At 33.9% G+C, this 15,173-nt stretch overlaps 1 protein-coding gene and 1 non-coding gene across 7 annotated transcripts in view; one reads left to right on the top strand and one right to left on the bottom strand.

Annotated features, from left to right (window-relative positions):
* Nucleotides 1-15,173, top strand: part of Senp7 (SUMO specific peptidase 7) — a 163,832-nt gene that overhangs the window by 131,638 nt on the left and 17,021 nt on the right. For all 6 annotated transcript variants that reach the window (XM_033768182.1, XM_010614766.3, XM_010614749.3 and 3 more), the window contains 3 exons: nucleotides 10,309-10,488; nucleotides 11,705-11,964; nucleotides 14,083-14,216. In XM_033768182.1, coding sequence (XP_033624073.1) covers nucleotides 10,309-10,488; nucleotides 11,705-11,964; nucleotides 14,083-14,216 — 574 coding nt within the window. The remainder of the gene's footprint in view (nucleotides 1-10,308; nucleotides 10,489-11,704; nucleotides 11,965-14,082; nucleotides 14,217-15,173) is intronic.
* LOC117283273 lies at nucleotides 3,900-4,006 on the bottom strand. The gene has a single exon (XR_004514264.1). It is a non-coding gene; the product is annotated as a U6 spliceosomal RNA (small nuclear RNA).

The following is a 15,173-nucleotide window of genomic DNA, read 5'->3' as shown; positions in this document are numbered from 1 at the left end:
AATACTTTATTAGTTTCTGTAATCAAACCCACGTAGATATGACCTTACATATTTAGTACGATGTGTTACCCCTGTACACATGGAAAAAAAAAGATAAAAAAATTAACATTTCTAGACCAATATGGCTGTCCATTTCTGTACAATTCCAACTCAATACAGTAAATTGGGAGGACTTTTTCCAAAGTTGGCAGCACCGGTAAAGTTTGCCAAAATTCAGTTTATATATAAATGTATATATATTTATATTTACATAAAAAAACTAATAATAACAGTATGTTATGCATTGATAGCAGCAACAACTTTTCCAGGTTCTGCAGTCATCTGAACAAAATTATAGACATTCAGCACATTCCATTAAAAAAAGCAAAACAAAACAAAACAAAAAACAAAGAAAAGAATAATATCCAGAAAACAGCAAAGTTCTGTTGCTGTTGTGGTACCTGGCACCATTTTTTATTTATTAGCATCTTAATCATCATCTGGAAAGAGAACATTCTAGAGTAATATCATTAAATGTAGCTCTGATAAAGCACGGTCCCTACTATGTATCATAAAGCAGGTACAAGATATTTTATATTCATGAAAGGTATGATACAGTACCGTCCTACATCAATAATACTAGAATCAGTTTTGGTTTGAAATTTACTTTGTGTGCAAATAAGATTGCTACCCCTGTTTTTTTCTGGGCTCCTGTCACATGGAGAATTGTTTTCTATCTTTTCACTTTCAGTCTGTGTGTTTCTTTTTGCACTAGGTGTGTTTCTTGTATACAACATATTATTGGATTTTGCTTCTTATTCCATTTTGCCTGTCTGTTTCTCTTGATTGGAGAGTTGAGGCCATTGACATTGCTGGTAATAACTGATATGTACTGTCTTATTATTGACATATTGTTGGCCTTTTGTCGACTCTTTTTACTTTTTCACCCTCTCCTTTTAGTTTCTTGCCTTGACTATTTGATTTGCTCTGTTGGGCCTCATGGTGTTGTTGCCTTCATTGACTTTTTCTAGGATCTTGTTTAGAATTGCTTGTAGTGCTGGTTTGGTATTCATGTAGTTTCTCAGGTGTTCTTTGTCATGGACATTTCTTATTTCCCCATCCATTTTGAATGAGAATTTTGCAGGACACATCAGTCTAGGTTGGAGGTTGTTCTCTTTTAGTACTTGAAATATCTCATACCAGGCTCTCTTTGCCCCAAAAGTTTGTGTTGAAAAGTCGGCTTTGATTCTGATGGGCTTTCCTTTGTATGTGATTTGTTTCTTTTCTCTTACTCCTTATAGTATTTTGTTCTTCTCTTGGGTTTCTGGGATCTTGATTATTATATGTCTAGGTGTAGATTTTTTTTGATTGTAGCTAGTTGGGGTTCTATATGCCTCATTTATCTGAATGTCAAATTCTTCCCCTCTGGGAAGTTTTCTGTTATTCATTTTGCAAATAGCTTTATTTTCTCCTGCTACTTCATGGGTTCCTATTAGTCTTATGTTATTCTTCTTTGCATCATCTAGGAGTTGTTGGATCGATTTCTCATGATCCCTTACTGTTTTTAAGAGATCTCTCTTTTCATGGTCACTGACTGCAATCTTATCTTCTATATCTGAGAGTCTATCTTTGCATTCTTTTATTCTGTTGCGTACAATTTCTATGGAGTGTTTAATCTCCTGGATATCTGTTTGAATCTGTTTTATGGATTCCATTTCTTTCCTATGTTGGGCATTTATTTTTTCCATTTCCTTCTTATGCTGGGCCTTCATGGCTTCTATCGTGGTCCTGAGCTCATCTATTTTTTTGTCAGTGTCTGTTGTAGAATCTCAAATCATGACTTCCATTTTGCTATCTCTATGGTTATCTGGGAAATTATTTCTGTTTTGAATTTTTCTAGAGCCTGATTGATCTGTTCTGTTACTTCCTGTGCTTTGAGTTCAGGGTGCCCTGGTTGTTCACTATCGACCTTTTCATCCTCATTTGCCCTACTGTTTGCCATTGGTAAACTGGAAGTCTGTCCTTGTGTCTTGCTTACATGTTTTCTCATTTTTATTTTTGTTGTCGGACTGTCCTTGATTTAATCTCTGGTTATCACCCAAATCTTCCTGATATAGTTTGCCCTAGCTTCTGTGTCTCTAACGACCCACAGACATTCTCATCTTCATAATGAGAGAAAACAGCTCATCCAATCAACTGCAATGCTTTATCCCAACTGATACAATCAACAACACATTAAGATCAAGCACAATTTGGACACTGACCACCTGTGGTAGTCACTAATCTGTCACCCTTAAACCATTTGAATTAAATTGAAATCAAGAAGCAGTCCAGAACATGTCTGCAGTGAACAAAATTTCAATATAGTGTATTTACCATTTAATGGCTCAGACAGAGTGAGGATGCAAGACCCCTGTCTCAGTTAGCTGATGGCTGAACCCCATGATGCTGACTGACCTCGGGCTGCAAGGCCCAGATTGAGTTCCCCAACCTTCTGAATGGTTGAACTCCACACTGTTCTACTACAGGTTTCCCACACCCTTTCTTTAAAGATGTTCAAAGTTGGGAACTCAGAAAAATACCCTTGATGACCACCTCTGCCTCTGCAGAGTGGGTCCAAAGACTTGCACAGTCAAGAGATCTGAGAGTGCGTGGGGGTGAGGGGGATGGCTTATTGGGTTCAGGGGGCGCGGCTGGGGCGGGAGAAGGCTGGCTCTCCTTCCCGCAGTGGATCAGTGCCCAGGCTACCTTCCAGGAGCTTGAGCGATGGTGGCTGGGGCGGGAGAAGGCTGGCTCTAACACTCTGACTTTTGCCAAAGGTCACTTTCTCCATCTGGATGCTTGCAAAATTTTGTCTCTATCCTTGAAATTTATAGAAGCCATCATGATATCTCTAGGTGTTGTTTTCTCTTCATTAAATTTTAAAGTAACCCTCTGAGCCTTCTTTATTTTTTGGGCTACATTGTTTAGCTCTGGAAAGATTTTTTTTTTCAGTTTCTTAATTATTGTTTGAGCTTCATTTGCCTTGTCCTCTGTTTTAGGTATTTTGTTCCACATAGATTATATCTCCTGGACAGGCCCTGTGTTACTCTTTCTTGTATCTTAATTTTTTTTTTTTTTTTTTTTTTTCTTTTATTTTTTATTTTTGTTTTTTTTTTTTTTTTTTTGCCTTTTCCTCTGTTCTGTGAGGATTTCTCTTGTTTTACATCTACTTCAGCAATCTTATTTTGTGGCAGGCCTTGCTTACAGGTTGGGACATATTTTTTTTCTCATTCTTTATATTTTGTCTTCACTCTGTCTGTGGTATTCTTTGCTGTGCAGAAATTTTTTGATATGACTCCATTTCCACATTCATAACATTTCTTATGCCGTGGAGTTCTGTTCAGAAAGTTCTTGCCCCTATGCCTGTCTTTTTAAGAGTTCTACCTAGTTATCTTACAGCAGGTTTTCTCTGTTTTTACATTTAGATAAAAGAGAAAGGTCTAGGTTCAATCATCTTTTTGTGGATAGCACATATTTACAGCATCATTTGTTAAACAGGTTGTCTTCTCTCCAGAATATGCTTTTGACCCCTATGTTAAAGATCATATGGCTGAATATACTTAAGGTTGTTTCTACATCCTCTCTTCTGTTCCACAGATTCATATATCTGTTTTTGTCACTGTAACTTTATAGTATAACTTGACACCCAGTATTGTGATACCTCTTGGTTTGCTCTTGTTACTTAGTATGACTTTTGCTATTCTGGGTCTCTTCTGGTTCCCTTTGAATTTTAGGATTTTTCTCTATTTCTGTGAGAAATGGTTTTGATATTTGATGGCATTAAATCTGTATGTCAGTTTCTGAAGTATCTCTTTCCCTCTTCCTCTTTTTCTCTCTCCCTCTCCCTCTCTCTCTCCCCCTACCTTTCTTCCCTCCTTCCCTTCATGGAATGCTTCATGAATTTGTGTGTTCTTCTTGCACTGGTGCCATACTAATCTTCTTGGTATCATTTCAATTTTAGTATATGTGCTACTGAAGTGAGCACTCTTTCCCATTTAATGTGATGTTTGTAGTATGTTTGTCATGAACTTTTATCATATTGTGATAAGGTATTTCTATACCTATTTTCATCAGGACAACATAATGTCCCCGAAAGAATGGGCAGTGGATTTTCTCAAAGGCTTTTTTCTTCTGTCTCTGGGGTTGGTCTTGTCATTTTTGTCCTTGTTTCTTTTTGTGTGGTGTGTTGCATTTATTGATCTGTGTATATTGAACCATTTCTGCATCCTTCACATAAATCCTACTTGGTCATGAAGTATGATCTTTTTGATGATTGTTGCATTCTCTTTCGCAGTATCTTAATGAGCATTTTGTGTCTATGTTCATTAAATAGGTTTGCCTATACTTCTCTTCTATGGTTTTGGGATCAGAGTAGTTAACATTTTCTGGTTTTGGAATCAGAATAATGCTAGCTTCTAGGAATGAGTTTGGCAGTACACTATTTTTTAAAATTTCATTAAAGAGTTTGAAGAGTATCAGTGTGAGATCCTCCCTGAAGTTATTGTAAAATTTGGCAGTGAATCCATCAGGTCCTGGACTTTTCTTAGTGTTTTGTTGTTTTTTTTTTTCCACTGTTTCAGTTTCTTTGCCAGTGATTAGAATTTTCAGGGTTTTTAAGTCTTCTGCATTCAATTTTTTTTTTTTTGAGACAGGGTCTCACTATGTAGTTGAGATTGACCTGGAACTCACTATGTAGCCCAGGCTGCTCTTGCACTCACAATGATCCTACTGTCTCAGCCTCTCGAGTGCTCGGATTACAGGTGTGTGCCACCACGCTGTGCCCTGCATTCAATTTTGACAACATATATATCTAGTAATCTATCCATTTTGTCTCTGATTTCTGCATTTTATTCGTGTACAGGTTTATAAAGTAGTTGCTCATAACCGTCTGCATTTTAGCAGTGACTTGTGATTTCATATTCTTCACTTTTTTTCTTTCTTACTTTTTTTTTTTCTTTGTTTGTTTGAGACAGGATCTCACCATGTAGTTGAGATTGACCCGGTACTCACAATGTAGCCCAGGTTGGTCTCCATCTCATAGCGATCCTCCTGCCTCAGCCTCCCAAGTGCTGGGATTACAGGCGTGCACCACGCCCCATATTCTTCATTTCTAATTGCATTGATTTGCACCTTTTCTTTCCTTTTTTGGGTAAGGTTGGCTAAAAGTTTGTCTTATGTATTCTTTCAAAGAAGCAGCTCTTCAATTTATTCTTTTTTTTTTAATGGTGATACGTTGGTACACAAATTTAATTTGTTCCATGATTCTGAGGAAGGTGGCTGTGGTTGTGTTGGTCACCTGACGTGGAGTGTGTGAGTGTGGAAGCAAAATTTTGCCAAGCACTTCTGTTTGTGAACTGAATTATTCACGAGCAGAACAGAAATGTTTGTGAACCGAGGTATTGCTGTATTATCTTTTAGTCTCAGTTTCATGCCCTGATCTTTATAGTATCCTTTCTCTGTACTAACTTTGGATTTGGATTGTTCTTGTTTTTCTTGAAACTTGAGATGCATGTAGGTTAATTATTTTGGCTTGCCCTATCTTTCTGATGTGAGCATTAAGAGATATAAACTTCTCTCCTGAGACTGCTTTCATTGTGTATTCTAAGTCTGATATGTTGTACTGAGATATTCCTCATTTAATGACCAAGTTCTGTTCATGTAATTGGGTTGTAAATGAATTGGTCGGTAAATAAGGAATTGTATGTAGTATGTAATTACAATATTCAGTACAAAGAAATGGTTAAAAAAGCTTCAACTTGGTTGACTTTGCTTTTATTTGCATAACTTTTACATGCAGTACTGTAACTGTAAAACAATGTAAAACTACAGTACTCTATGGTATAATACATCAGCAGAATTACAGTACTGTGTAAATGAGGTCTACTGTAGAAAAAAAAACATTGAAGCTTTATAAACAAGATGTATAGAACTATAAAAAAAAAAGATGGATCATAAGTCCAAGTGGCAGGTTGTAAGTCTGAACAGTGCACCTTAGTCATTAGGTCTTTAAATGAGGAATATCTGTATTATTTGATTCTAGGAACTAATTTCTTTTTTTATCTTATTGAATTTATTGGTACTTTTTAAGTATACAGTACAGTTACTTTCATCATTGTGATCTTGTACCCTTAAATGATGTATCTTGGTTCTCATTTTTCTCCCCATTCCCCTGCCCTCCTCTCACTCCCCCATTTACGAAGACTTTGTTTCCATTTTTCCTTTTCTCATATTTTTTCTTGTCCCTTATTTCCTATACCTTACTCTTACCACTTCCCTTACACCTTTAGCCCTTTTCTTCCTATTTCACATTATCAGTTATACAATTTGTAAATAGTTATACAGTTTACACTTTTAGTTTTTCACACAAGAGAAGCTATTCTGTGTTTACACATGTGTCTTGTTTATTTCACTTAAGAGTATGACCTTAATATGCATCCATCTTCCTATGAATGACTCTAAGTTCTCATTCTTTATTGCTGAGTAAGTATTCCATTTTATAGAAAAACCGCATCTTCTTTATCCAGTCTCCAACTGATGGGCAATTGGGCTGTTTCCAAGTATTAGCTATTACAAACTGTGTCGCTGTAAACATGTTGCTTGTATATCATTGTGGTATGATTCTTTTAATTCTTTTAATACCCATCAGAGGGATAGCTGGGTCAAATGGAACCTCTAATCTAGGAACTAATTTCTTCTGTGACCCTTTGATGACTGAAGAGTGTGTTCTTTAATTTGCATTCATTTGCATAATTTCTGTGATTGCTTTTGCCATCAATTTCTGATTTTGTTCCAGTATGATCTGATAATATAAATAATTTCAATTCTTCTGCCTTTAAACGTGCTTTATGTGCTAGCATGTTGCTTATTTTTTTTTAGCATTGGAAAACTATCAATTATTGATACATTTTAAGGTGTAATAACAGGTTCTCAAAAATGTGATAGTAATAATATCAGCATAAAAAAGAGAAATTGTTGTAAAAACAAATTCATCATTGGAGATATTACATAACAATCAAGGTCCTCAGATACTAATAACGATTTTCACTTTGTTTATATTGCCAGCCTCTCATGCATCAAAAACCACAAAACCAGGATTATCAAACTTGGGAAGCAATAAAGTACTCCATGAATTTTAAGATCATATTAGGAAAGTTTGGGAGATTTGCAAAATATATCATAATCATCCATGTGTACAATCTCATTTCTAGTTCTCTTTGCATAATCATTAGTGAATAAAGAACAGATTTACAAATTTATACAGCAGGGCATTTGCGTTCAGCACAAAATGGTTACAAGTTTTAGGTAAATATGTGTTTTTTATACAGCATGTGGCCTATTTTGAGAGTCTTGTGTGCTACTGAGAAGGATGTATAGTCTATTATTATGTGGAACATTCTGTAGATGTCTGTTAAGTCCATATGTTTAAAGGTATGGTTCAACTCTATTTCTTTGTTGATTTTTTTTTTTGTGTGTGTAGTAGATCTATTCTGTAACAGTGATGTATTAAAGTCTCCTGCTGTAATTGTGTTGATGTTTAGGTGATCTTTTATGTCCAGTGATGTTTGTTTTATAAAGTTTGTACCATTGTTATAAAGATTGTACCATTGTTTGGTGCTTATATGTTAATAATTGTTATCTCTTCCTGCTGACTTATACTCTTAACCAATATGAACTGACCTTCTTTGCCAATTCTTACTAGTTTTGGCGTGAAGTGCATTTTGTTTGAATACAAGATAGTTAACTCTGCTTTTTTTCTATCCTTTGATTTTTTTTTTTTTAGCCTGTGAATATCTTTTTGGATTAAGTGTGATTGTTGTATACAGCATATTGTTGGGTTTTGTCATTTGATCCTTTAGCCTATCTTTTGATTCGGGAATTGAGACCATTGACACTGAGAATTATTACTGAAATGTCTTGATTTATTTCAGTCATTGTATAGTTTTCCTGCGGCTGATTTCCATTTTTTACCTTAGCTTAACTGCTCACTCTACCTCATGTCTTTGTTCATTCTGTAGACTTTTTGGCATTGTTGGTTTTATTGTCTCATTCTAGGATATTCTTGACAATTTTTTGGAGTGCTTGTTTGATAGTCATGAATTTCTTACTGTGCTTTGTGTCATACCTTATTTCTCCAATTCTGAAAGGCAGTTTTTCAGGATTTTATTAGTCCGAGTTAGAAGTTGTTTTCTTTTAGGGACTGAAATCTCTCCAAGCTCTCCTAGCCTTTAAAGTTTGTGTTGAGAAATTTGTAATTCGAATGAGTTTAGAAGTGATTTGTTGCTTTTAAGTGATTTGTTGCTTTTTTCTAACAGCTTTTTCTTTTGTTTGTTTTTTGTTTTTTGAGACAGGGTCTCACTATGTAGTTGAGACTAGTACTCACTATGTAGCTCAGGCTGGTCTCAAACTTACAGCGATCCTCCTGCCTCAGCCTCCTGAGTGCTGGGATTACAGGTGTGCGCCACCATGCCCGGCACTCTTAACAGCTTTTAAGATTCTATCAGCGATCCTCCCCTCAGCCTCCTGAGTGCTGGGATTACAGGTGTGCGCCACCATGCCCGGCACTCTTAACAGCTTTTAAGATTCTATCCTGGGTTAAACTTCTGAGATTTTAACTATGATGTGTTGTGAAGAAATTGTTTTTTCTGGTTGTGGCTATTTGGTTTCTATATGCCTTGCTTGTCTGTATGTTTAATTATTTTACCTTATTTGGAAAATTTTCAGCTATTATTTAATTTAACAGATTTTTTATGGCATTCAAGTTATCTTCTGTTCCATTTAATTTTAGATTAGTGTTTGTGTTATTTAGCAGTCATAGGATAAATTTTTCATATTTTCTTGTTGTTTTCAAGGTATCTCTGAATAATTGGTCACCAAAGTCAGCCCTGTCTTCTGGTTTTGACACTCTGTTCTCATATTGGTCACTTGTGGTGCCCCTACTTTCAAATTTTAGTTTTCTCGATTTCTGTTGGAAGCTTTTTATAGAGTCAGATTCTTTGCTAAATTAGTCATTTGTTTTTTGTTTGTTTGTTTGTGTTTTTTTTTTTTCTCGTCCGGTACCTGGGATTGAACTCTGGTCCTTGCACTTGTGAGGCAGGCACCCAAACCACTAGGCTAATTCCCTGGCCCCTAGTCATTCATGTTTTATACCATTTTGTTTAACTCATCTTTTTTTTATTACTGTCTTCTGTAAACTCACTGATTGTTTTATTAATTATATGACCTGTTTATATCTTATTTGAGCTTGACAATCATGTTATTGATCTATTTTTTAAGCTCCTCCTTTTTTATTTTGAATAATTCAGCTGTATGGCTTTTGTTTTCTTCCCCCTCAGTGCCCCATGCATAAGCTTTGGGAGAATTGGGAGATTTTGGAGGCAATTTGTTACCTTGTCTTCTCATGTTTTTATTGTTTTATGCTGAAGTTTGCAGACTGATTACAGTGGAAGCCTTTTTAGCTAGAAGGGAGACATTTTTACTTAGTGTCTGTTTTTCAGTGATGCATTCTTGCTGTGGCTGTCTGTAAGCCTCTGTCTCTGTTACAAATTTTAATCGCCTCCATTTATTTGGGAATTTGTTCTTGAGTTTATGGCAGTCCTACTGCCTCAGCTTCTCAGTGCTGGAATTGGAGATGTAAATCACCATGTCTACCGCAGGCCGTATTTTGATACTCATCTCTAGTCATCAACCTTGAAGAATTTTAAAAGAAATATATTAGACCATTTAAAAATTTCATATTAGTCTTGAGAATCTTTTCATAATGGCTTGTCCATGTAGTGGAATGCAGATATTTTAGAAGAAATCTGGACAGAAATCGGTCCATTAATTTATAGTATTGATCAACATAGGAAAGATAAAAATATAACAATTTAAAAATTATTCTATGTTTAGTTTTCTGCACAGATAACATTTTTTTCTCTTTTTGCTAATGACATCAGAGTTTTCAGGGAGAAGTCTCTTCTGCCTAATTTTTTTAATGCTATGAAAAATTAGGCTTACATTTTCCTTTTCTTGATATAACTGAAATCATGTAGTGTGAGCCTAAATCTGTCTATTTAATAATAAAAAACATTTAATAATTATTTAGCCCTACTTAGTTTGTAGTACGTTTTTACTGTAATAGTACTGTAGGGCATTTTGCAAAGTTTAATAAAGTATGTTGGATATATATTTCTGAAAACCTTTGCACATAATTCTTTTGGAAAATTACAATGTATTCAAAGTATCATATGGTACATAAGTGCTGTTTTCTTAAATAGATTAATTTTTAAACTGTTTTATTTGTTGCAGTGTCCCTGAATGAGGTTTCATTGCTAGTGGATACCACATATTTAAAGAGGTTTGGGTTATGGAAAAGTAAGGATGATGATCACAGTAAAAGGAGTCATGCTATTCTTTTCCTCTGGGTCTCTTCAAATTATCTTCAAGAGATTCAGACCCAATTAGAAAACTCTATTTTAAGCCAGCAATGTGAGTATAAAATAATTTCTAAATTTCAGGAGAAAATTGATAATTTCTAAAATTTAATAGAATGTAATTATTTCATTGAATTGAATTAATTTCATTTATTCAAAAATAATTTTATCATTAACATATGTAAGATATTTTTATTCACCTGATAATTTTATTCAATCAAATGAATAATTTTCTAGAATAAAGAATTTATTTAAAGAATATGTTTAAAAATCTTAAATATTGTTTACCTACAAAACAAAGTTTTTGTGTTCTTAAATTTTTCATTAGTCAGGTTTTATCCTTAGCTGCCGTTTTTATGTATGTCTTGCCATTGCTTCATGACATGCAATATTTTATTAGTGGTAAAGTTAAATATAAATTTCTTTACTTGTACCATATTGTTTAGTTTCTAAAAAAAATAAAATTCAACATATGTAGATATCGTGCTTCAAAGACTGAGTTGAGTGCTTTTCTGTTTGTACCCATGACACTTATCTGCATATGTGCATCTTGAGATATTTCCCACCTTGTTCAGTTTCTAATTCCTAATGGAATCTGGTTTAGAATTAGGTATAAGAAATTAGTAAGGTTCTTTCTTATTTCTTTGATCTCTTTATCTTTACTCCCCCACTTTCTTGCACATTAAAGATATTTGCTAGTGAGCTAGTGAGATGTTTTGTACCTTTATAATTCCTTATTTCCTTGTCTTAATTACTTCTAATGGGAGAATGCATGATTAAGTAGAAAGAAGTTGGGAGAAATATAAAGAGCTATTTATAATCATGGGGGAAGATAGTATCTTTTGAGAGCACTGTTGAAATAATTGATAAAGTTGAAGACGATGTTTAATTGTAATACTTACTGATAGATTTAATCACTGGAGGAGGCTAGAAAAAATAAGTAATGTTAATTATCATTCATTCACTTATACATTCATTAACAAATGCTTACTAGCATTTACTGAATGATAGGCACTGGGGATACAGTAGGCAGTACCATTGTGGAATTTCCATTTTAGTGCAGTAGAGTAGGAATCTAAAAATTACAAGTTGGGTGGCGGGTTACTAGTGGCCTATTTTGAGGTTTTAATTTGCCAGGATATTACCTAACATACAAAATACTTTGTTGGGTTTTATATTAACCTTACTGTTATTCATAGTTAAATTAATTATAATCCCTTTGAAAAATTATACTAGTGGTAAAAATTGATTTATTTTTTTTTCTTTTATAGCAAAATCCAGTGAATTCATTTTCCTTGAGCTAAACAATCCCATTTCACAAAGGGATGAATTGAGATTGAAAGATATTATGTTGGAAATAAGTACAACCAATGGAGAATTAGAACTTTCTTATCCATTGTCTTGGGTTCAGGCATTTCCTTTGTTTCAGAATCTTTCTTCAAAAGAAAGTTCTTTTATTCATTATTACTGTGCTTCAGCTTGTTCTTTCCCTGCTGCTACTGAAGAAATGAAGATGCATTCAGTATCTCAGGTTAGCATATGATTAATATGATTGGCAGGGGTAGAAGGGTAAAAATTCTTTTACTGGTATTAAGCTGATTTAAAAATGTTATGTTTTATCAAAAGGGCATGGGAGCCAACCTGAAAAAAACTCTCCATTCGGAGCTGGATATTTTATTCAACAAAATCAATAATGGTAGTATGGAATTGTCACCAAAAATATAATGACTATCCTTGACTCTATACTGATACAAATAGATATCATAGTTAACAAGTGATAAATGGTACATAGGGACAATTTTTCTTACAAAGAATCTAGTTAATAAATGAAGAAGCACTAAGGAAAATATAAAACTACCACTAAAACTATATTTATGATTATTGAAAGCAAGATCCCCCACAATAGCCAGGGGGTGCTAAGTGGATGCTAAATTTAATGGATGAAAATTTAAAAAGAAATATGATATATGCTTAATCTCAAATTCCCTGACCCCCAATTTTTGGGGGGTCACCTGGGATTGATCTCCATACCTTGCAGTTTCAACACAAGTGGTGGAACCAACTCAGCTAAATCCCCAGCCCATTTCCCAAAATATTTATTAATTTCGAAAAAGAAAAGTATTAACTTTATAGTGGAGAAACCTTACACATTACCTTAACAAAATGAACAAAGTTAACTCCATATTGAGATGCCTCTCATATCATCTACTGAGAAGGGTGCATTCATCTCTGTGGTATTCTTCCCAATGATGTGTAACCCCAACCCAATCATAAGGAAAATGAGACAATCTAGTTATAAAATGACTGACTGATACTCTTCTGAAGTATCAAGGTTTTGAAATACTAGAAATGACTAAGGAATTGTAAGATTCCCATATAGAAAAAATATATTTGTGGGAAACTAGTAGGATCAAAATAAATTCTATAGTACAGTTTATATTATTATACCAGTGTTAATTTGTTAGTTTTGACAATTATACTGTGGTTACATGTGATGTTATTATTAGAAGAATCTGGGTGAACTTTTTTTTTTCAACATTCTGTAAGTCTAAAATTATTTTGAAGCAATAGTTTAAAAATGCCATTTTTATTTTTATGGAAGATTGGTAATATATGTATAGCTTATATCTTTGAGAAATACTTCAGTTTTTTTTTTTTGGTACCGGGGATTGAACTCGGGACCTTGTGCTTGAGAAGTAGGCAGCAGAACCACTGAGCTAAATCCCTGGCCCTCTGAGAAATATTATGTCATACACATAGATTTGTTCATGGACATAGCACATATACAGGTATGGTATGAGGCTCATCTTTTATCCAGAAGAGCCACAGAAGGCTGTGTTAGTATGAAACCAGTCATAAGACTTCGTTTGCCATTTTCTTTCTTTATAAATAATGTAAAATTTTTTGCTTAGAGTGTGTATACCAATTTGTGTTTTTTCCATTTAATACTAGAATATGAATTTATGATACAGACAAAGCCTTTTTTAAAATTAAATTTTGTTTTATTCTATTATTTACCACCTATTCTGATTGTGTGAACAGAGTTGTCAAATTCTTTTTAAAATGTAGAGCCCATATCTGGGAGTACCACTTCAAATTAAACTCATTTTATAATACACAGTATTGTTTGATGATAAATATTACTTGATTTGGTTATATTTTTTATATTTTATAATATGCTTTATATTTAAAGATTATTATTTTTGCCAAATACCTCTCAACTGTGCAGTCTATGAATGAAAGCAGAAATAAAAATTTGAATCTCTGAAAGGAAATTTTGTGCCATTATATTCAAATTTACCTTCAAATCTTTTAAAAATAAAATTTACAAAATTAGGTGTTGCACAGAAATATTATTATATTCTATTCTTGAATAGTAAGTTTAAATATTTTAAAATAAATATTTTAAATATTTTGAGAGTCTTTGAAAACAATTTAATCGTGATTATATATACTGTAGTACTCATAAGTACAATGCAATAAATGTAATTCTTTTATTTTCAGTTCAGTTGTACTACGTTTAAATTATTTATTGTTTCTATATTAACTATGATGCAACATGAATAAAGTCCTGTTGAAAGAGAAAAATGTTACTATGTTAGTGTTTATGTATTTTTAAGGAGACTTGTTCCTTGTTATTTTCTTTCAGCCCTCAGATACAGATACAGCCAAACCTACTTACACTTTCCTGCAGAAGCAAAGCAGTGGTTGCTACTCACTTTCTATTACATCAAATCCAGATGAAGAATGGCGAGAAGTCAAGCACACCGGACCTGTTCAGAAGTATGTTGTGTGTCATACTTTGTTTGTAATTGGTGGACAGATTAGCAGTTTTATTCACTCTGTGCTTTTAAGTAGTTTACCTTTTAAAATGTTTTAAGTTTTACTTTCATGCTCATGGTTAATACTAGAAATAAATTTTTGTTTGTTTTTTGATTTTTGAAATGGTTTTGCTAGATAGTTCAGGTTGACCTTGAACTCAGGCTGGTTTTGAACTCTGATCCTCCGGCCTCAGCCTCCCAAGTGCTCAGATTACAGGCATGTACCAATATTAGCACACGCCCCCCCACTGAAAACAGTAGATGTCACTTCATTGAACTTTATACCACTAAGACAAAACTGATAGCCAAAATTTCATGTTTACTGAGATAAAGTGTCTATTGAAAGTATTTGAATGTCAGTTTATGATTTTGAGGAGTATGCATTCCACATCTGAATATATGATAGGAAAAATAAATTTGCTTGCTATAATGGATTTTAAATTCAGTACTTTGGAGTTTCTTAGAAGTTTTTTTTTTTTTTTTTTTTTGTCTTTTCGGGGATCAGACTTAGGACCTTGTGCTTGCCAGGCAGGTTCTGTACCACTGAGCTAAATCCCCAGGCCTCTTAGAAGTTCTTTTTAAGAAGTCGCTTCTTTGTTCATGTTTCATCTTTTTATGTCTTCTCCTGATGGTGAGGCAAAAAAGAGTTTGTGCATTTGAGATCATTTCTATGCTTTTATGTGATTCCTTTTCTGTTGGGAGTGCCATGCTGTACACATGCCCCCCTTTTTAAATCTATTTTTTATAAAACCACCAAAGCATGATTTTTGGCAGACCTGAGCTATTTTTCTGGTTCCAGTTATAGACCAGCCCCTTTTCTTCCCCCTTCACTTTCCTTATCTCTACACCTGTAAATAACTGAGCTGCACTTCTTACTTGACAGTGCTTTTCTTCGCCTCAAAAAAAAAAAAAAAAAAAA

The sequence above is a fragment of the Fukomys damarensis genome, unplaced genomic scaffold (assembly GCF_012274545.1).
Source record: "Fukomys damarensis isolate Sample0158 unplaced genomic scaffold, DMR_v1.0_HiC HiC_scaffold_24, whole genome shotgun sequence".
In the NCBI taxonomy this organism is placed as follows: Eukaryota; Metazoa; Chordata; class Mammalia; order Rodentia; family Bathyergidae; genus Fukomys; species Fukomys damarensis.
The sequence above is the reverse complement of the archived record's forward strand: the minus strand, read 5'-3'. Positions and strand labels throughout refer to the sequence as shown.